Consider the following 22756-nt stretch of genomic DNA (forward strand, 5'->3'; position numbering starts at 1 on the left):
ACTTATCTAAAGTAACATTAAATTAAAACAGAGGTAAGACACCCGGATTTAGGTTGGTCAAGCAGCACGTTTGCTGGCATAAACGGAAATTCACTTATTGTCTTTGCAAACCAAGTACACTTGAATTAGTGCCAAATATTAGTCTTCACTAATCTGACGCAAAACTTGCGGTAACATACAAATCTGATTAATCTACTTGGGAAAACAATTTCCGAGTCAGTCGGAATAAATCAAATGTAACAATTTATTATGTTAGGTAAATGTCATAATCAGTTCAAAGATAATAAATAGAAAACATCAAATGCTCTGGAATAAAGAGAGAAGATACTGTACGAACCTGACATTATAAAATAAATGCGAAGTGTTTTGCATACACTCAGCATCACGGACTAATTTGAATTACAAATCGCCCCGAGCCTCTTGTTGCAATTCATTATATACCCAGACCAAGACAGAAACTTCTGCTAACAATGGGAATCTGCATTCAGAGTTTACACCTTTTGAGAGCAGGAGGCCATTTGCCTGGAAGACGCAACCTCCTCTGTGTGCAAGCTATCTCTAAACTCTTAAAAACGTCACTTCGTTACGTTACGTTACTTGTAACGTTACTTCTTTGGGAATGAAACATTTGTATCAGTTGCACTGAGACATTTCAAATGATACCAAACATGTATAATTACTTATTGTACACATTTAACATTGCATAGGTTTTTAGTGAGTTTTAGGTGAGGAGGAGAAGAGTGGGAGCAGGGGGAGATGATGAGACTGTAAAAGTGAGGTGCGAGCTGCACTGTGTGCGTTTTGGATGTTGCTGTTACATATGCAAGAGAGAGTTCAAATGTTAATTCTCAGGAGAGCCTTTTGCTTTCTCACGTGGTAGCCCAGACTTACTGGCACTCGCCTTACAATAGGTTGTCTTGATGACACCCAGATCAGTACACCCTTTTCTTTGCTCATAAATACTTTCCGTATACACGGAGCACAACATTAAACTTCAGGTTAAATGATGAAACTTGGGTGTAAAAATAAATAACCTACAGTATATATAGTGCACACATACAGTACGTGGCATACAGCTGATAACATATGTTAATATGATAATCTCTCTTGAATTTTTTATTAGGTTAAAGGGCATACTATGGGTTAAAGCAGTCCAAAAGGACCATGTGTGTTTCACAGGCTGGAATAGAAATGAGAAATGCTTTTCCAGCATCTAAACTCATGTTGCCATTTAAGAAAGTCCTAATAGAAAAATATTTAATTACCAGATATGCATCTTGAGAAAACTTGTTGAGGAGGCTGAAATTACATCTTGGTTAACTGAAAGGTCAGGCTAAGGGGAATGACTCTGAGTATTTGTATAAGGTAAGCTTGCCAGCAGGATCAGGGGAAGGTATCTGTCGGAATAGAGTGTTATGAGATGACACATTTTTGTTATGAAAAGCAGTTTAGATCAGTTCATCAAAGGAATATATGATCATCATCGTTATTCATATATGCTTAAATTATTGGAAAATCTGGTAACACTTTATTTTACATTGTCACTGGTACACATGTTGTAATTACTATAAATTATGCATAATTACATGCAATAAACCCTACACCAAAACCCTATTCCTAGCCATAAGTACATGTAGTTAATTAGTATTACTCTTTACTTAAATATATAATTATACTGTAACAAGGACACCTTAAAATAAAATGTAACTGACAATCCTCCTCTACTAGGCTTTTAGCTGTGTCCGGAAATGACATCACTCATAGTTCTGTCATGATAACTCTCGGGAGATTGGTATGGTAATGGAGATTGGCATGGTAATGGATATAGCTATGTTAATGTATTTGGTCTTGGCAGAAAAGATCTGCTACGCTGCTGCTGCAGAGCAAGTACCGAGACTTGCTACTGCGAACACCTTCACAGACATTTCTGTGAGCATTTAAGACATGCTGCTGCTGCACATGTAACATGAATTAACCCCGTAGCAGATCTATGCAGGTGGAGCTGGGGAAGGTGGAGGGTTCTAAAAGTGTGCTGCAGACTGTAACAGCAAACAATGCCAACTATTTGAATGTTTGAGCAGCAAGCTCATTGGCCGCTGATGCAGTGGTGTAGTCTACGTGATACGCAGGTATACGCCGTATACCCACTAGAAAAGGCCAAGGATTTCCGTATACCCACTAAAAAAATCGTGAGGATACGTAACAACTTCGTTTTGTGTCAGAACTTTCCCTTTCATTCATAAATTCACCCCGTCTGTGTTTGCAAAGCGACACGGATCGAATCGCGGAATCCAGTCACAAATGGAGCTTGCTAAGCAGAACGTCACGGAATATGGCTATTTTTGAATGAATAAATCAAAAGTAGGGCTGTACAATGAATCAAATCTCGGTATAGACTAGTGTCTGTGAGTATTAAAGTTAAAAGAGACTGCAATTGTTCTACGCGTCTCTGGGAATGAGCGCTCAATGTGTGCTCCACTACACACACACACACACACACTGAAGCACGCGTGACTCACGCTCATGGTGTTTTCAGCATTTCACTGTATTGAGACATGATGTAGGATACACATGTGCACTTCATCGCAGAGCTGCTATGAGAGTCACTCACTTCACGAGAATTTCACCATTTCATTTGATAAAACCAAAACTATCGTCATTCATTCGTATCATATACAGACAGAAACTGTAATGTCTTTATGACAACCTGTCATAATAAAAGTTCGGTATAACTTGAAGAAATTATAACAGAAATATATTACTATTGCACAGTAGAGTATACTTTAAGTAGGCCTAATAATAATAATAGTTTATTAAAACACACAGAAACTCAAATGTCTACAACCCACCAAAATAAAAGTTCGGTCTAACTCAAAGAAATTAGAAAGAAATTGCACAGTAAAATGATTTTTAAAATAATAATAATAATAATAATAAAATCTATTAAAACGTTATTTTAAGGGAATATCACACAAGTTTTCATACATGTTTTAATTTAAACAGTAAACTTGCCCAAACAATAACACATTTTTTATTCAAAAACACCATTTCTAAAAGTAAATTTGTATTTGTGCCTATAATGTTTACCTTTTTTTTGATTGTCAGCTGAAAAAAACTGTGCTTCAGGGACCATAATTATTCATATAACATCTAAGGCTAAATATAGCTCTTAACTGGCTGAGTCAGATGGTGATTAACACTAAACATTAGAAAATCAGGTCAGTCTCCCCAGCTGTAAATGTCATTGGCTGTTAAAGTCTTGTGTTGCTTATAATAAATTGACATGTTGATAACACTTAATATTTCATAATGCTCTCAATTACATGTCGATGCATACTGTATGCATTAGTGAGTGGTGCTTATGGGGTGACACTCTGGGATGGGTGAGTATGAGGCGGGGGGGGTATATTACAGGGGGGGTATATTACAGTATACTCACTACAAAAAACTAGACTACACCACTGCGCTGATGCAACACTAACTGTGCTATTTAGATAACGGCATGATTGCTACCAATAAGTTAAAGACCTATCAGCCTGCTCCATTCAGAGTGAGAGGATGATTGTAGTCACCCTTTGACCCTTGGCACTTTTAATTATGACCGCCGCTAGCGTAGCTAGCGAAAGCGGTCATATAGGGATTGTCAAAGTTTTTTTTTTTTTTTTTTTTTTGTCACCTTACTGAATTTTTCGTCAACGATACCAGGGACACCGAAGCACCGGGGAACATGAAATTTGGTGGGCATGTAGCCCCACTAGACTTCTAAGGAAAAATTTCGTTTGGTCCCCGGGGGCCACTCCCCCCCCCCCGCGCTGGGCCCCCCCAAACCCAAAAAAATCCAGTTTTTCCTAAATAACTACCTGAACCGTGGCACCGAGGATGAAGAAATTTTTATGGTATGTTGGTCTACTAGACTTTTACGGAAAAATTTCGTTTGGTCCCCGGGGGCCACTCCCCCCCCCCCCCGCGCTGGGGCCCCCTTAAATTTTTCGTCAACGATACCAGGGACACCGAAACACCGGGGAACATGAAATTTGGTGGGCATGTAGCCCCACTAGACTTCTAAGGAAAAATTTCGTTTGGTCCCCGGGGGCCACTCCCCCCCGCGCTGGGCCCCCCCAAACCCCCAAAAATGCAGTTTTTCCTAAATAACTACCTGAACCGTGGCACCGAGGATGAAGACATTTTTGTGGTATGTTGGTCTACTAGACTTTTACGGAAAAATTTCATTTGGTCCCCGGGGGCCACTTCCCCCCCCCCGCGCTGGGGCCCCCGTAAATTTTTCGTCAACCATACCAGGGACACCGAAACACCGGGGAACATGAAATTTGGTGGGCATGTAGCCCCACTAGACTTCTAAGGAAAAATTTCGTTTGGTCCCCGGGGGCCACTCCCCCCCCCGCGCTGGGCCCCCCAAACCCAAAAAAATCCAGTTTTTCCTAAATAACTACCTGAACCGTGGCACCGAGGATGAAGACATTTTTATGGTATGTTGGTATTCTAGACTTTTACGGAAAAATTTTGTTTGGTCCCCGGAGGCCACTTCCCCCCCCCGCGCTGGGGCCCCCGTAAATTTTTCGTCAACGATACCAGGGACACCGAAGCACCGGGGAACATGAAATTTGGTGGGCATGTAGCCCCACTAGACTTCTACGGAAAAATTTCGTTTGGTCCCCGGGGGCCACTCCCCCCCCGTGCTGGGCCCCCCCAAAACCAAAAAAATGCAGTTTTTCCTAAATAACTACCTGAACCGTGGCACCGAGGATGAAGAAATTTTTATGGTATGTTGGTCTACTAGACTTTTACGGAAAAATTTCGTTTGGTCCCCGGGGGCCACTTCCCCCCCCCCCGCGCTGGGGCCCCCGTAAATTTTTCGTCAACGATACCAGGGACACCGAAGCACCGGGGAACATGAAATTTGGTGGGCATGTAGCCCCACTACACTTCTACGGAAAAATTTCGTTTGGTCCCCGGGGGCCACTCCCCCCCCGCGCTGGGCCCCCCCAAACCCAAAAAAATGCAGTTTTTCCTAAATAACTACCTGAACCGTGGCACCGAGGATGAAGACATTTTTATGGTATGTTGGTCTACTAGACTTTTACGGAAAAATTTCGTTTGGTCCCCGGGGGCCACTTCCCCCCCCTGCGCTGGGGCCCCCGTAAATTTTTCGTCAACGATACCAGGGACACCGAAACACCGGGGAATATAAAATTTGGTGGGCATGTAGCCCCACTAGACTTCTACGGAAAAATTTCGTTTGGTCCCCGGGGGCCACTCCCCCCCCCCCCCCCCAAACCCCAAAAAATGCAGTTTTTCCTAAATTACTACCTGAACCGTGGCACCGAGGATGAAGAAATTTTTATGGTATGTTGCTCTTAAGGGCAACCTCAACCTAGCCCATAATCACTCATTTGTGATTTGCGCCCCTCCCATAAAAAATGAAAATGCAATATTATTCTGCTTTAATCTCCCCTATCTTCAGTGGAGATGTTCAGAACTGCACCATATTTCATGTGTATGATTAACTTGACATCCTCTGGGGGTATCCTCTGCTAAGTTTTGTAGAATTTCATCCATGGGGGGGTATAAAATAAATTAATTTATGTGCACATTTAGTGACTGTACACTCATCGGCCTGTAGATGGTGCTGTTGAGCGAAGGGTTGCTGGTTTAGGATGATACTGTCACACACACACATGCAGGAATACAAACAAACGCAAGCATGCACACACACTGACATCCACACGCACAGACACACACCCATACACACACATACAAATCCACATGCACAGACACACACACACAAACACACACGCGCACACATGTACGCACACATACATACACGCACAGACACACACACACACACACACACACAGACACACACATACACAACACACACACACACACACACACACACACACACACACACACACACACACACACACACACACACAGACAGACATGCACATACTATTACTTTTTTTAGGTATATACATAAACACGCAATACAGCCAAATTACTCCACGTCATTTATTTTTGTGGAAAGCCAGTGCAGGCCTGAGCGGCGGTCATATTTTGTACCGCGATGCGGTACATCTAGTTAAGTCTAGTGGGCTTCTGGGTGTTTAAATTAGAATTTTTGTCAGTTGGAGTTTAAAACAGCCTTGGCTCATTTGAACATTCCATCAATGTAAGTCTATGGGACTTTTCCGAGTTTTGATCATCATTTTAGGAAAACCGAAAGTCCAATAGAAAAGATATAGCAACCCGAGTCAGAACAGTCTGAAGGTCTGAGCCAAGTTTGGTGGATGTAGCATTAAACCTCTAGAAGGAAGCTTTAAGGCCACCTAAGCACTAAATTCAGCTGTCAGTTCACCTTTTAGTGCTTAATCCTGTTCTGTACACGCACAGTTTAGTAATTTAAGGTATAGTGACAACTGCATTTACAAAAAATTACAAAAACGGAACATCTAGCTGTTAATGACGTACAATGAGAGATATGAGAGACAACAGGTGAGATATTCTGTTTACAGCATGGTAATTAGCATTGTTTGCTGGCTTTGACCACTAAAGGGTGAACGTGGTTTTGATTGATTTTAGTCTCCATATGGCTGAGGCTTAGACTGTAGCTGTTGAAGACCAAGAAATGTCTACAATCTTTGAATATTTGCAGAAATTATAACAAAGGGATTTTTTGCACGGTGGGAATGTGCCATTTCTATCACTACTGGCTTTTTTCTACAAAGAAAAACTGACACTTGTTGTGTGTTTTCACTGTATTAGACATATTTTACAGTGTTTTTCTATATTATTCTATATTCTTGAACAATATATCTAGTCAGATCTGTAACATATTTTATTGTTTAGCCCAATTGCTGCCACATTAGCCTTCTACAAGAACTTCCATAGGTGAAAAGGTGAAATGTTTTCTGAAAAAAAAAAAAAAAGGGGAGGGGTGGCTGAATGTACCCTCTTTCCAAAAAAGGATTTATTTACTTCAGTGTGTGTCATATGTCAAAGTAAGATATTAATAGACTAAAAATAATTAATTATAATACTCAAGAACTTTGAAATGGAAGTTGTGACCTATACATTTTTGAGCAATAAAGGTTTGACATAACTTATTTCATCAGGTAGGATGTCTGTCAGTCTGTCCATACATTTCTTATAAAATGGGTCAAGAAAGCTCATCATATATCAAAATATATCAGGTTGCCCATGTATATATTATGCTTAGTGTGCATGATCAACTTCTATAAAAGCCAAGAGGGTAGACCAGAAGAGATGCAGAGAAGAGAAGAGACCTCAAAAGTTCCATCAAGTGGTAAGAGCCTGTGCTGACTGTGACTGAAAGGAATTTAACATCATCACTTATGCGTCTGTACTCAAAGTAATTGTGTTTTTTATTTATATTAATACATTGTAATAATTTTATTTACTTATTTTTTATCCACAGTTAAAAAAGTGAACATTTCATCTGGTCTCAAGAACAAAAGGCAAGTGAGTTTATGATTCAGTGTGTGGATTAGGGTAGAGGAAAACTGTCGTTATAGTCTGTATTATAGACGAAAACTGGTGAAGCATGCTGTTTTTAAAAACCTATGTAATTTATTTACAAAGAAATGTGTTTAAAATGTATTAGTAAGATGAATTTAAGGAAGGGGTCCCATTGACCCTTTATTTTGGTGCCAAATATACCACCTATTGTATTCGCTTTTATTGTGTTGTATTGTATTATGTTTTTCTTCTACCACTTTTGAGTCTATGAGAGCCCATAGAACCCCTTGTGGGAAAGTTATACAAATTTGGCCCAAATGCAGAGGACATTTGACACATTTATGTGCAGACTCAGTCTGAGGATACAGAAAAAGCAGCGGGAAAGGGCCAATTGATGATGCTATAATAGAGCAAAACATGAAATTGATTCAAACTACAGAACTAATGGTCTGATTAAATTCAAACTTGGGATGCAGTGTTGCTATAATAATCCATCATGAGATTTGCATAAATATAAATCATTAGGAAAGTTAATAAAATGAAACCAAATCTGTGACAGAAATTTCTTAATATTTGTCAGGAAATATTTGTCTGTTTCATACATACTCATAGCAGGAGGATGCAATCAGGCAGAGAGACCACAAGTGAGACTCATAGTCGGCAGTGAAAATATCTGTATTGTCCTGAAACTTCATATATGCCACAATTCATATTGTACTGTATGTGCCATCCCCTGACACCAGCATTTCAATTTCATCACCAAGACATTTTCAATCGACATTTTTGCCATTAATGAGCCCTTTACCTGCTTCTTGCTTTCTATCTAAATGTTTATCTAGTATTGTTTTATGTGTCTGTATTCATGTGTAAGCCTACACTTAAGAATATGCCTCTTTCCTAAAACAATTCATGTGTTTTATATTTTATGTGTCTTGCCTTTGTTGAATATTTATGAAATTTGTAATGGATAAGTTGATATTTTCTCTCTTTAGTAAGCCGCCATCATGAGTACAGATGCGGAGATGGCCGCTTATGGCAAAGCTGCCATTTACCTTCGTAAGCCTGAGAGGGAGAGAATGGAGGCTCAGGCCAAACCGTTTGATGCCAAGTCTGCCTGCTATGTGGCTGATGTCAAAGAGTTGTACCTCAAGGGAACAATCAAGAGCAAAGACGGTGGCAAAGTCACAGTTGTTTTGCTTGACACTAAAGAGGTACATTTGAATTTCCATTTCATGTAGATGCTCATTAAATTACTTATTACATTGTTTTCTTTTATATCTAATATCTAATTTATCAAATTTATAGGAGAGAGTTGCTAAGGAAGAAGATGTCTACCCAATGAATCCTCCCAAGTATGACAAGATTGAGGACATGGCCATGATGACCCATCTCAATGAAGCCTCTGTGCTGTATAACCTCAAAGAGCGTTATGCTGCATGGATGATCTACGTAAGTTCTGAAATGACATAAAAAGCATTTAAGTTCATTTTTTTCTGTGTTGTTGGACTCTGACCATGTCTCTGCTCATTTCAGACCTACTCTGGACTCTTCTGTGCAACTGTGAACCCCTACAAGTGGCTCCCAGTGTATGATGCAGAAGTGGTGTCTGCCTACAGAGGCAAAAAGCGTATGGAGGCTCCACCACACATCTTCTCTGTCTCTGACAACGCATATCAGTTCATGCAGTGTGGTAAGACATTATGGAATTTAATTCTACAGAATTAATTAAGATGAAGTAGATGTTGCTGTTAATATAATAAATATTTACTGGATATTTTACAAATTTCAATCAACAGATAGAGAAAACCAGTCTGTCCTGATTACGTAAGTATTTTCATTTAATTTCAGACCATGACAAAAATTTAAAGTATAGATGGAACATTTATGGAGATATTTACAAAATAGAATTTAAGATTGAACAAAGATTGAATATACTTTGAAAAGTCTACATGTCTTTCAAACTTCTATCTTCAAATCTCTTATAAACCAGTGGAGAATCTGGTGCTGGAAAGACTGTGAACACGAAACGTGTCATCCAGTACTTTGCCACAGTTGCAGTGTCAGGTGTCAAGAAAGAGGCCAGTAAAATAAAGGTATGAGATACAAAACTATGTCATATATAATATTTTAAAAGATGATGATTTACACTCATCTCACAAACTATACGATATGTGAATTTGTGAAATGCCTATAAATTGTGTTTAGTCATGAAATAGAAAAACAATTGAAAATAAATGAAAACCCTTCAAACATCACAGGGCTCTCTTGAGGACCAGATCATTGCTGCCAACCCTCTGCTTGAGTCTTATGGTAATGCCAAGACTGTGAGAAATGACAACTCCTCTCGTTTTGTAAGTTAACCACTGTTTATTTACAGTACAGATGGTCAGTTGTGTTCAATTTTACTGTACAGAGTTTTCTATAAAGAGATTATAATTATTATTATTTATGTATTATACTATTATGATTTAAACAGGGTAAATTCATCAGAATTCATTTCGGCACCACTGGAAAACTGGCTAGTGCTGACATTGAGACATGTAGGTGGACATGATTTAATTGATCCATCCTGAACAGTTGTCTTTGTCTGTCACTCTTCAAATGATTGTGACTCAAGTACATTCTCTCAACAGATCTGCTGGAGAAGTCTAGAGTGTCATTCCAGCTTCCAGATGAGAGAGGCTACCATATCTTCTTCCAGATGATGACCAACCATAAGCCTGAGATTATTGGTAGGTGCACATATTTCATTCATTCAATGTTTCAGATAATTTTGTAAGATGCTCTTTCATAAATGCTGTGTATTTTACAGAAATGTCGCTCATCTCCACCAACCCCTATGACTTCCCCATGTGCAGTCAGGGTCAGATCACAGTGGCCAGCATTGATGATAAAGTTGAGCTGGATGCTACTGATGTGAGTCATTGCTATTTGAATATTGACATATTCTATTTAAATATGGCAAATCATATATTTTATTATTCTCTGTAATTTACAGGATGCTATTGACATTCTTGGTTTCTCAAGTGAGGAGAAAATGTGCATCTACAAGTTCACTGGAGCAGTGCTTCATCATGGTAACATGAAGTTCAAGCAGAAGCAGCGTGAGGAGCAGGCTGAGCCTGATGGCACAGAGGGTGAGACTTGTGTTATCCTGGGCTTTAAAAGAGTAACCATTGCACCGACTTTGCTGATAACAGAAACTGTGTATAAAATGTTTAGTGTAAATATAAACTAGAAGTTGCGTGCATATCAATAAATCTAAAAATGAAAGGGAAAGTAACTAGTGCCTGATTTATTATAATTTCACACAAAAGACTCTATAGGTCAAAGATAATAATAAAAAAAATGTATTTAACAGAGGCTGACAAAATCGCCTACCTTCTGGGTTTGAACTCTGCTGAAATGCTGAAGGGTTTGTGCTACCCCAGAGTCAAGGTCGGAAATGAGTATGTGACCAAAGGCCAGACCGTACCACAGGTATAGTAACATTTCCAGCATGCCATGTGTTTAACCTAAAATTCTGGCTAATTATTGCAGAAGCAGAATAAAATATCCACTCTATTCTACATACAGGTGTACAACTCTGTTAGCGCCTTGGCCAAATCTATCTATGAGAGGATGTTCTTGTGGATGGTCATTCGTATCAACCAGATGTTGGACACAAAACAACAAAGAAATTTCTACATTGGCGTACTGGATATTGCTGGCTTTGAGATCTTTGATGTAAGAATGATTATTTTATCTCTTTTTATGTCAAAATGAATGATATTCAGAAGGTAGTAAATGTTTCTGTCATTTTTTGTTCTCCAGTACAACAGCATGGAGCAGCTGTGTATCAACTTCACCAATGAGAAACTGCAACAGTTTTTCAACCACACCATGTTTGTGCTGGAGCAAGAGGAGTACAAGAAGGAGGGCATTGTTTGGGAGTTCATTGACTTCGGCATGGACTTGGCTTCTTGCATTGAGCTCATTGAGAAGGTTATCAATGGTTTATGAATTTATTAATTTCCATTGATCCTTTTCTCAAATCTCCTATTTTTGATAATAAACAACATTCTTTTATAAACAGCCCATGGGTATCTTCTCCATCCTTGAAGAGGAGTGCATGTTCCCCAAGGCTTCAGATGCTTCCTTCAAGAACAAGCTATATGATCAGCATCTTGGCAAGAACAAAGCTTTCGAGAAACCAAAGCCTGCCAAAGGCAAGGCTGAAGCCCACTTCTCCCTGGTTCACTACGCTGGAACTGTGGACTACAATGTCACTGGCTGGCTGGACAAGAACAAGGATCCACTGAATGATTCGGTTCTGCTGCTGTACCAGAAGTCTTCTGTCAAACTGCTGGCTACTCTCTACCCACCTGTTGTTGAGGGTAAAGAAAAAATCTATTTAACAAAACTTTGATTCAGTTTTGAACTTTCTTGCAGTTTTTGCATTTATACATGTTCCTTTGTATTTTTATCTCTATAGATACTACTAAAAAGGGAGGCAAGAAGAAGGGTGGCTCCATGCAGACTGTGTCCTCCCAGTTCAGGGTATGTATAGAGATGACATCACAGTAATATTGCTTTATTTTAGAAAAAAGAAAAAAAGAAAACAAAAAAAAACACAGCATGCCAACCTTTTTCTATTCTCCACAGGAGAACTTGGGCAAACTCATGACCAACTTGAGGGCCACTCACCCTCACTTTGTGCGCTGCCTGATTCCTAATGAGTCCAAGACTCCAGGTAAAGTATTTTTAAAAAACGCACAGATATTTTGGTTCTCAATATGATGAAGTTAATTTACCAAGTTCATGGTGTAAACTGTTCGTTTAAGGTCTCATGGAGAACTTCCTGGTTATCCACCAGCTGAGGTGTAACGGTGTTCTGGAGGGCATCAGAATCTGCACAAAGGGCTTCCCCAGCAGAATCCAATATGGTGACTTTAAGCAGAGGTAAATGGGACCACATGAAAACAACATTTCCAAGGAGGCTCCTAATTAAAAGATATGAAGAATTTTGATACATTTTCCACAGATACAAGGTGCTGAATGCCGGTGTTATCCCAGAGGGACAGTTTATGGATAACAAGAAGGCCAGTGAGAAACTCCTGGGATCCATCGACATTAATCATGACGACTACAGATTTGGACATACAAAGGTTCATTATTTAGCTTTACAAATTTCAAAGATTCAGTGATTATGGTCATTTAGCTTATACAGTTTAAATCAATATATTTAGATTTACTGTTTTATATAAATTCAGGTGTTCTTCAAAGCTGGTCTTTTGGGTGTTCTTGAGGAGATGCGTGATGAGAAACTGGCTGCTCTGGTCACAATGACTCAGGCTCTCTGTCGTGGTTACCTGATGAGGAGGGAGTATGTGAAAATGACGGAGAGGAGGTGATTATTGTCACGAGTAAAGATGACATCAATGATAACTGTGCAAACTTAATGATGATTATTCCATTTAATGATGAATTATTCACAGGGAGTCGATTTACACCATCCAATACAACATTCGTTCATTCATGAATGTCAAACACTGGCCATGGATGAAGGTTTATTACAAGATTAAGCCTCTGCTTCAGAGTGCAGAGACTGAGAAGGAGCTGGCAAACATGAAAGAGGACTATACAAAATGCAAAGAGGCTTTGGTTAAGGCTGAAGCCAAAAAGAAGGAGCTTGAAGAGAAGATGGTAGCACTGTTGCAAGAGAAAAATGATCTGCAGCTGCAAGTAGCATCTGTGAGTATATTTTATATTTAACTGAATTTTGGCTACATTAAAAATGAGCAAGGTTGTTTCCAATGATATAGCAATCTATTTTACTAACAGGAATCTGAGGGTCTCTCAGATGCTGAGGAGAGGTGTGAGGGTCTGATTAAAAGCAAAATCCAGCTTGAAGCTAAACTCAAGGAGACAACTGAGAGACTGGAGGATGAGGAAGAAATCAATGCTGAACTGACAGCCAAGAAGAGGAAACTGGAGGATGAGTGCTCTGAGCTGAAGAAAGACATTGATGACTTGGAGCTCACCTTGGCTAAAGTGGAGAAGGAGAAACATGCCACTGAGAATAAGGTTAGAGATTGAGTTGGTTTAAGATTAGATTTAAACTCTGTTTTATATATTGATATAGAATATGAATTGTAATATTAAAGCTTATTTGGAACAAAAAAATCCTACAGGTCAAGAACTTGACTGAGGAAATGGCAGCTCAGGATGAGAGCATTGCCAAGCTTACGAAGGAGAAGAAAGCCCTCCAAGAGGCACATCAGCAGACACTGGATGATCTTCAGGCCGAGGAGGACAAAGTCAATACCCTGACCAAATCCAAGACAAAGCTTGAGCAGCAAGTTGATGATGTGAGTTGATTATGTAAATTAATTATATTAATTCATCAAATCAACTGTTTTCTGCTGTGAACATTTTTATATATCATTGTCCTGTAGCTTGAGGGTTCCCTTGAACAAGAGAAGAAGCTCCGCATGGACCTGGAGAGAACCAAGAGAAAGCTTGAAGGAGACCTGAAATTATCCCAAGAGTCCGTCATGGACCTGGAGAATGACAAGCAGCAATCTGATGAGAAAATAAAAAAGTAATTAAAGCAGAAAATCTTTGAAAACATTGACAATGTTTATTGTTGTGTTATGTTTTTTTTTACAACTCCTTATTGTTGAACAGGAAAGACTTTGAAATAAGTCAGCTGCTCAGCAAGATTGAAGATGAACAATCTCTAGGTGCTCAACTCCAGAAGAAAATCAAGGAGCTTCAGGTATTTTGAGATTTTTTTTCAAACATTACATCATTATGATCAAATACAGATAACCAAAAATCATATTAACTACTTACCACCATAGGCCCGCATTGAGGAACTGGAGGAAGAGATCGAGGCTGAGCGTGCTGCTCGTGCCAAGGTTGAGAAGCAGAGAGCTGATCTCTCCAGGGAACTTGAGGAGATCAGTGAGAGGCTTGAGGAGGCTGGAGGAGCCACTTCTGCTCAGATCGAGATGAATAAGAAGCGTGAAGCTGAATTCCAGAAACTGCGTCGGGATCTTGAAGAGTCCACCCTCCAGCATGAAGCTACTGCTGGTGCCCTCCGCAAGAAGCAGGCAGACAGTGTGGCCGAGCTGGGAGAGCAAATCGACAACCTGCAGCGTGTCAAGCAGAAGCTGGAGAAAGAGAAGAGCGAATTCAAAATGGAGATTGATGATCTTTCCAGCAACATGGAAGCTGTTGCTAAAGCAAAGGTTGGGAAATATTCTAAAGAATATATGTGACCCATGCTGGCAAAATTAGTCAGAATACGCATGTGCTAATTATGAGCTACAGGCAAATGTAAATTTTGGTTGAATTTAATTTTCATTCACAAAAATTGTTTCATTAAGCCCTCTTCTAGCGATCCCAATGCTCCAAATAGTAATGAAACATCTAAAATGATCTTATTTTTACGTTTTCTGAGAGGTGTACCTTCCTAAATCTTTCCTTTGTTTTAATAATCCATGAAAAATTGCCATTTTTCTTTACTCGCTTCTCAACGACTGCACAAGTTTTAATATTCATAGTGAATTATTGATGGCGTAAGCCTGAACCAATGGAATATGATTTTTAAACTCATGCTGATGTAAACAAAATCTTACTCGCACTGACTGACAGATCAGCACAAAGCACAAAGCGCAAACCTTATCTGTTATGCCTGAACGTTTGGTTAACTGTTGGGGAAAAACATCTGATATGTAACATTATATTAGATACGTGCATTACAGTAGGTCTCAATATACAGGCTGCTGTCTCATTAATGTTAATCAAACAATTGTGGTATCATGGAAAAAAAAATTTATATATATTTTTCCTATAGATATTTGGTTTTGATTTGGTGTGTGCCAAATTTGGTGGTATTACCAGGGATTTTAAGGTATGGTTACAAGGTGATTTTGTTTTGGATCCTACAGAAAATTTTAACTAGATTTTTCTCAAAATATACTTTGCTGACTCTATTGACTTCAAATAGGTGTAGCACAGTCCTTTTTTGTCTGATTCCAACAAATCATACATCATCATACATGAATGTTTTTTAATAACAATAAAAGTAAATAACATTTTTGAAAATGTGCTCATTGTGACTCATTTTGCCAGCACGGGTCACATACAACAAGTCTTGAAGTTCTTTCAAATATCTAATGACTTTTGTATTTTCAGGGCAATCTTGAGAAGATGTGCCGCACACTTGAGGACCAACTTAGTGAAATTAAGTCCAAGAATGACGAGAACGTTCGTCAGTTAAATGATCTCAGTACTCAAAGTGCAAGATTTCAAACTGAAAATGGTAACTCATGAACAAATTAATATTATATCAAAAGTAATTAATGTCAATAATTAACAATAATTATCAACAATAATCAATAATAATTATCAACATTAATTTAAAAATAATAGTGTATTAAGATTATTCAGCTGTAAATTTCTGACTGTAACACTGATAAAATCTTACATCCATTTGTTTTGAAATAAACTGATAGAGACATAGAAAAGTCTGACACAGTGAATCTAAATCTATACAGGTGAGTTTGGCCGTCAGCTGGAGGAGAAGGAGGCTCTGGTTTCTCAGCTCACCAGAGGCAAACAAGCTTTCACTCAGCAAATTGAGGAGCTTAAGAGGCATATTGAAGAGGAGGTTAAGGTAATACAGCATAATCAATTCATGAATTACTTTACTGTAGAGACAATAATACAATAATATTATGTGACTTTGTCCCTTAGGCTAAGAACGCACTGGCCCATGCTGTGCAATCAGCCCGTCATGACTGCGACCTGCTCCGTGAGCAGTTTGAGGAAGAGCAGGAGGCAAAGGCTGAGCTGCAGCGGGGAATGTCAAAGGCCAACAGTGAGGTTGCTCAGTGGAGAACCAAATATGAAACTGATGCCATCCAGCGCACTGAGGAGCTTGAAGAGTCCAAGTATGTATATTATTGTATAATATTCCTAACTCTCACAGCTCTTTTATAAATTAAAATTCAAAATAATGTGTATTACTTAACAGGAAGAAGCTGGCTCAGCGTCTGCAAGAGGCAGAGGAACAAGTTGAGGCCGTGAACTCCAAATGTGCATCTCTGGAGAAGACCAAACAGAGACTCCAGGGTGAGGTGGAGGACCTCATGATCGATGTGGAGAGAGCCAATGGTTTGGCTGCCAACCTTGACAAGAAGCAGAAGAACTTCGACAAGGTAAACAGTTTTAGTCATATTATATTGTCTTTGTAAAGTATTGCTGGAATGGGCTTTGTTCAACATTTTTTAAACAAACTTTATCCTAAAATATCTCCACCAAAGGTCCTGGCAGAATGGAAGCAGAAATATGAGGAAGGTCAGGCAGAGCTGGAAGGTGCCCAGAAAGAGGCTCGTTCACTCAGCACTGAACTGTTCAAGATGAAGAACTCCTATGAGGAGAGCCTGGATCAGCTGGAGACCCTCAAGAGAGAGAACAAGAATCTGCAGCGTAAGAATGAAGCCGTTAAATTAGAAAAAAAACTTAAAGGGATTGTTCACCCAAAATGAAAATTATTTTACTAATTACTGACCCTCATGTCGTTCCAAACTCGTGAGAATTTTGTTCATATTCAGAACACAAATTAATATATTTTTTATGAAATCTGAGAGCTCAATTCATATGGATTAGTTTTATGATCTCTTTATAACCTTTTTGAAGTGTCAAAGAATCAATTGTGTAGCTGTCTATGGAGGGACAGAAAGCTTTCAAATTTCATCAAAAAGATCTTCATTTGTGTTCCAAAGATGAACAAAAGTCTTACGGGTTTGTAATGACATGAGGGTGAGTAATTAATTAATGATAACATTTTCATTTTTGGGTGATCTATCCCTTTAAATGTTCTAATTCTCAGTGAGTATTAAAAAGTAAGCACATATGATTAATGAATGTGCATTATGATACATATTATATGTTTTTCTCTTTATAGAGGAGATTTCAGATCTGACAGAGCAGATAGGTGAGACTGGTAAGAGCATCCATGAGCTGGAAAAGGCCAAGAAGACAGTGGAGACTGAGAAGTCAGAGATTCAGACCGCCCTGGAAGAGGCTGAAGTGAGTATCTGGAGATCAATATGGAATTCTTGCTAGAACCATCATACAGTGTTGTATTCATCAATACACTGTGTGTATTTTCATTCTTATATTTAAATGTTGTTTTATTTTTCATAGGGTACAGTGGAGCATGAGGAGTCCAAGATTCTTCGAGTCCAGCTTGAGCTAAACCAGATCAAGGGAGAGATTGACAGGAAGCTTGCAGAGAAGGATGAAGAGATGGAGCAGATCAAGAGGAACAGCCAGAGAGTCATTGAATCAATGCAGGGCACTCTAGACTCTGAAGTCAGGAGCAGGAATGATGCCCTGAGAATCAAGAAGAAGATGGAGGGAGACCTTAATGAGATGGAGATTCAGCTGAGTCACGCCAATCGCCAGGCTGCTGAGGCCCAGAAACAGCTCAGGAATGTTCAGGGACAACTCAAGGTATGCATAGGAATTCTTCTTTTTGAATTTGGGATGTATTCATATATTTCTTTTAACAATCTAACATATGGTAAGTACAGCCTAGCAGAAATCACATCGAAAGCTCATTGTACAGCTATTGTTATGTTCAGGATGCCCAACTGCACCTTGATGATGCCCAGAGAGGACAGGAAGACATGAAGGAGCAGGTGGCCATGGTGGAGCGCAGAAACACTCTGATGCAGTCTGAGATTGAGGAGCTGAGAGCTGCTCTGGAGCAGACAGAGAGAGGCCGCAAAGTGGCTGAACAAGAGCTGGTGGATATCAGTGAGCGTGTTGGGCTGCTGCACTCTCAGGTAAGGGCATATTGTTTCCCTGAAATCAAGGAAATTGAGAGCATCATTCAAAATGTTCAAACTGTTGCTTTCCATTTTGTAGAACACAAGTCTCCTGAACACCAAGAAGAAGCTTGAGGCTGACCTTGTTCATGTCCAGAGTGAAGTTGATGACACTGTACAGGAAGCCAGAAATGCAGAGGAGAAGGCCAAGAAGGCCATCACTGATGTGAGAAACAGTAGCTGCCAAATGTTTCATAAGACGCTTACATACATTTTACGTAAAAAATGTGGATCTAATGACTTTCTGCATTCATGCAAAAGGCTGCAATGATGGCAGAAGAGCTGAAGAAGGAGCAGGACACCAGTTCTCACCTTGAGAGGATGAAGAAGAATCTGGAGGTCACAGTGAAGGACCTGCAGCACCGTCTGGATGAGGCTGAGAATCTGGCCATGAAAGGAGGAAAGAAACAACTCCAGAAGTTGGAGTCCAGAGTAAGCCTCTTTATAGTTATGATATGGGCAAGGTGAAGTATGTTATATTATGATTCGTTTGAATAAAAATAATATGTTCTCTAGGTCCGTGAGCTTGAGGCTGAAGTTGAAGCTGAGCAGAGACATGGAGTTGATGCTGTTAAAGGTGTCCGCAAATATGAGAGAAGAGTGAAAGAGCTTACTTATCAGGTATGACCATATTCCTAACAAGTTTGTTCAGACAAAAGAGTCTGTATAATAGTGTATACTGACAATGCCTATTTTTAGTACAGGATCAATGCTTAATTTTGTAAATGTGTATTTTTTGAAGACTGACGAGGACAAGAAGAACATCACCAGACTCCAGGATTTGGTTGACAAACTGCAGCTGAAGGTCAAAGTCTACAAGAGGCAGTCTGAAGAGGCGGTATGTAAAATCTAATAGAACATTTTGACACTGTAATTAATTATATTGGAATGCTAATTTGATGAAACGTGATACATGAACCATATATATAAAAAAAAAAACTTTTAGGAGGAGCAAGGCAATGCTCACCTGTCCAAGTTGAGGAAGGTGCAGCATGAGCTTGAGGAGGCTGAGGAGCGTGCTGACATTTCTGAGTCTCAGGTCAACAAGCTCAGAGTTAAGAGCCGTGATTCTGGAAAGGTTAGACTAAGTAGATGATTTTTTTTTTTTTGCATTATTTATTCAACTTGTTTATCCAAATACATGAACTACCTCTTAGAAGAAGTAGTGGAACTATAATAATTGCATTTTGCTGATGTTACATATCCTGTATGACATTTGCACATCTGTATTCTCTTCATTACTGTATGTAAAGTGAAGAACATTTTTGTTAATAAGACTAATGTTTAACTCTTCCTTTCCCAGGTCAAAGAAGAATGAATCTTTAACACTTGAAAGGAGCATTTACTGAAGTCATATAATATGAATGTTTAACGTAAAAGTACCTTTCTTAATAAACCTGTTTATTTCAGCAAATAATTAGCCTTTGTGTGATTTTTCAACAAGATACACTATTACAACACTAATATCTGATCTGTATCTGTAAACCTTATTATTCACATCACAAGTGTGCTGAGTATCAAGAGTGTCCTGAATCCAAATTTGAACTTTTAAAGGTTCCATAAAAGTTCAAATAATATAATATAATATAATTAATTTATAATATAATGCATGCATTTATAATATAATACCCTATAGGGATGGGACTTGTTCTCGACAAAACGACCGACATTCGACACATGCTCCACTCGACAAAAAAAATAGAGTGTCGACATGTCGAGGGGGCGGGGCTTGTGGGATTTCCAAATTGCATTTTTTTTTTTTTTTTTTGGCTTTTAATTTATTACATTTCCTATTCAAATACACATTTAAAATGTTTTATTTCATTATGGGAAAAGTGGCACTTTATGATAAAACAATCAATTTTTTCTAAATGGGATCGCCACTTGACCGTTGACCCCACTTGACCCTGTGTGTGTGTGTGTGTGTGTGTGTGTGTGTGTGTGTGTGTGTGTGTGTGTGTGTGTGTGTGTGTGTGTGACAGGCGACAGAGTCAACATGGCGGCAGCGGCAAATAACAGGAGCAAGGTGTGGGGGAGTTTTAGCAAAATTAATGATAAGATAGTGAGGTGCAAATTGTGCGGCAAAGATTATGCGTTCCACACATCCACGTCAGGGATGCAGGCTCACCTCGACAGAAAACACCCGATGCCGTCAGCGACACAGAGCAGCATGGATGCCTTCAGAGTGTGAAAGCTGGACAGTCGCCGCGCAGAGAAGATCACTTGTTTAATGACTAGCATGGTAGCTAAAGATGTCCTGCCTGTCAGCTTTGTCGAGGGGGCAGGTTTTCGCGAATTAATGGCTTTTCTTGAGCCTGATTATCTAGTGCCATGTCGCAAAACGACGACTCTGCGTTTTGCGTTAAACAATTTTAATTGTTGCTTATTTTCACGTTTGATAAGCATGTTAATGTTATATAATGATAATATAGAGTGTTATTTTTTTCATTCGGAAAACTATCTTTAGGCTACATGCACAGAGCTAATTAACTAATGGACAGACCATTTTATTTCTGTAAATTCCGAACGGCAAAAAGTAGCCTACTGTCACATTCACCATCTGTCATCGTCCTGTCTTCGTCTTCACTACAGTTCCCAGAATCCTCCTTGTTGCCACACCTGAACTCACTCCCTTCATTTCCCACCTGTTCGTCATCATCATCATCAGCATCACCTGTCTTGTGTTCATCTGTGTATTTAAGTTCTTTCTGTTCACTCCTCACTTGTCGGTCAATGTTAATGTTTACGTTAGGTTTAATCTATGTTATGAGCACGCGCTCCCTGTTCCTTGTATTTGATATATTTGAGAATTAAAACCTGTTTCTTCATCTTCGTGTTCGCCTCCTACTTCATCCACCCAGAAACCTACCCCAGAGCTCGTAAGCTGGTATCGAACAGTTCGGATCTGGGTTTGAAGATGTTCGACCCAGCCTTTATGTCGGTCAGAAAAGCCTTTGAACACGCCAGTCCAGCCAAGCCCGCACTTCACGTCAGAGCTGCCGAGACCAAGGCAGTATGCGTCGTGCCCGCCGCCCCTGAGACTGTGAGCGTCATGCCCGCAAAGTCCTCTTCCCCGCTGGTCCCGTCCAGCACAGAGCCTTCTTCACTGCTGGTTCCGTCCAGCACAGAGCTTTCTTCACCGCTGGTTCCGTCCAGCACAGAGCCTTCTTCACCGCTGGTCCCGTCCAGCACAGAGCCTTCTTCTCCGCTGGTTCCGTCCAGCACAGAGCCTTCTTCGCCGCTGGTCCCGTCCAGCCCAGAGCCTTCTTCGCCGCTGGTCCCGTCCAGCTCAGAGCCCTCTTCGCCGCTGGTCCCGTCCAGCTCAGAGCCCTCTTCGCCGCTGGTCCCGTCCAGCTCAGAGCCCTCTTCGCCGCTGGTCCCGTCCAGCTCAGAGCCCTCTTCGTCGCTGGTCCCGTCCAGCTCAGAGCCCTCTTCGCCGCTGGTCCTGCCCAGCACAAAGCCTTCGCCGCTGGTCCCGCCCAGCACCGAGCCCTCATCGCTGGTCCCGCCCAGCACCGAGCCCTCATCGCTGCCCAGCACCGAGCCCTCATCGCTGCCCAGCACCGAGCCCTCATCGCTGCCCAGCACCGAGCCCTCTTCACGGTCCCCATCAGCCCGGTCAGAGACTGTTTTTAATCATCCCTCTCTGGTACCCGGGACTTTCCCCAAGTATTTTTTTTTGGGGGGGGGGGCCAAAGGGCTCTGTCCTGGCCACTCGAGGGGCCACGGTCACCCGAAGGGTCCTCTCCGCCGTGGCCACCCGAAGGGTCCTCTCCGCCGTGGCCTCTTCTCCGCCGTGGCCACCCGAAGGGTCTTCTCCGCCGTGGCCACCCGAAGGGATGGTGCACATTCACCATCTGCACCGTCTTGATCACCTCCTCCTCTGTCTGTCCTGCCACCATCCTGGAGTCCGTACTTCTGAACCTGTTCCACCTTCCCGTCACGGACTCCACGATGCCCACCCCCCCTCCCGTATGCTGTTTTTGACAAACTCAAAAGGCGCACATGTGACGTCATACCTTTTCTCTCAATGAATGAAGCTAACTTTACTGAAGCTAACGTCTGTCATTTTTTCTATAGTCTTACGTTATAATCGTAACGTTATGCCGTCATGCCTGAGTGTTTTGTACCAGACTGCACACATACGAGCAACGGATGGTGACGTACATAGTGCGAGACGAGAGATGTAGTTCATTGAGCGATTTTCACATAAAACTAAATGTTACTCTTCTGTTTTATGACAAACTGCGACTTTCTTGACTTTCATAATTCTTTTAAATTGACAAACATCATATGTGTAATTCAGGGCACAGTTCAGACGGAATAAAAAGATAAGTTGTCTCTCGCCATTGACTACTGTGGCGTGGAGCGGT

The 22756-nt window shown here is 40.5% G+C and overlaps 1 protein-coding gene across 1 annotated transcript; it reads left to right on the plus strand.

Annotated features, from left to right (window-relative positions):
• Nucleotides 1–8493: 8493 nt before the first annotated feature.
• On the plus strand, nucleotides 8494–19803 carry LOC309499404 (myosin heavy chain, fast skeletal muscle-like). Its single transcript, XM_082170627.1, has 39 exons — nucleotides 8494–8708; nucleotides 8803–8946; nucleotides 9031–9187; nucleotides 9294–9321; nucleotides 9488–9590; nucleotides 9756–9848; nucleotides 9974–10037; nucleotides 10131–10229; nucleotides 10310–10413; nucleotides 10496–10634; nucleotides 10859–10977; nucleotides 11074–11223; nucleotides 11311–11481; nucleotides 11573–11873; nucleotides 11972–12036; nucleotides 12142–12229; nucleotides 12321–12438; nucleotides 12521–12644; nucleotides 12750–12886; nucleotides 12975–13230; nucleotides 13321–13563; nucleotides 13671–13847; nucleotides 13935–14080; nucleotides 14167–14257; nucleotides 14343–14732; nucleotides 15682–15808; nucleotides 16044–16162; nucleotides 16243–16439; nucleotides 16523–16706; nucleotides 16812–16977; nucleotides 17456–17580; nucleotides 17698–18006; nucleotides 18138–18341; nucleotides 18424–18549; nucleotides 18645–18815; nucleotides 18900–19004; nucleotides 19126–19221; nucleotides 19330–19461; nucleotides 19687–19803. Exons 1-39 carry the CDS (start codon nucleotides 8502–8504, stop codon nucleotides 19699–19701), a joined length of 5790 nt encoding a protein of 1929 aa, XP_082026753.1. The 5' UTR covers nucleotides 8494–8501; the 3' UTR covers nucleotides 19702–19803.
• The last annotated feature ends 2953 nt before the right edge of the window (nucleotides 19804–22756 follow it).

This window comes from Leuciscus leuciscus (genome assembly GCF_965113295.1).
Source record: "Leuciscus leuciscus genome assembly, chromosome: 5".
In the NCBI taxonomy this organism is placed as follows: Eukaryota; Metazoa; Chordata; class Actinopteri; order Cypriniformes; family Leuciscidae; genus Leuciscus; species Leuciscus leuciscus.

Excerpts from the sequence above, each read along its gene's own strand:
- LOC309499404 (XM_082170627.1), top strand. The coding sequence starts at position 8,502 with ATGAGTACAGATGCGGAGATGGCCGCTTATGGCAAAGCTGCCATTTAC. Across the intron at positions 10,978-11,073 it reads AAGGCCAGACCGTACCACAG|GTGTACAACTCTGTTAGCGC; the intron begins GTATAGTAACAT and ends TTCTACATACAG. Across the intron at positions 12,645-12,749 it reads ACAGATTTGGACATACAAAG|GTGTTCTTCAAAGCTGGTCT; the intron begins GTTCATTATTTA and ends ATATAAATTCAG.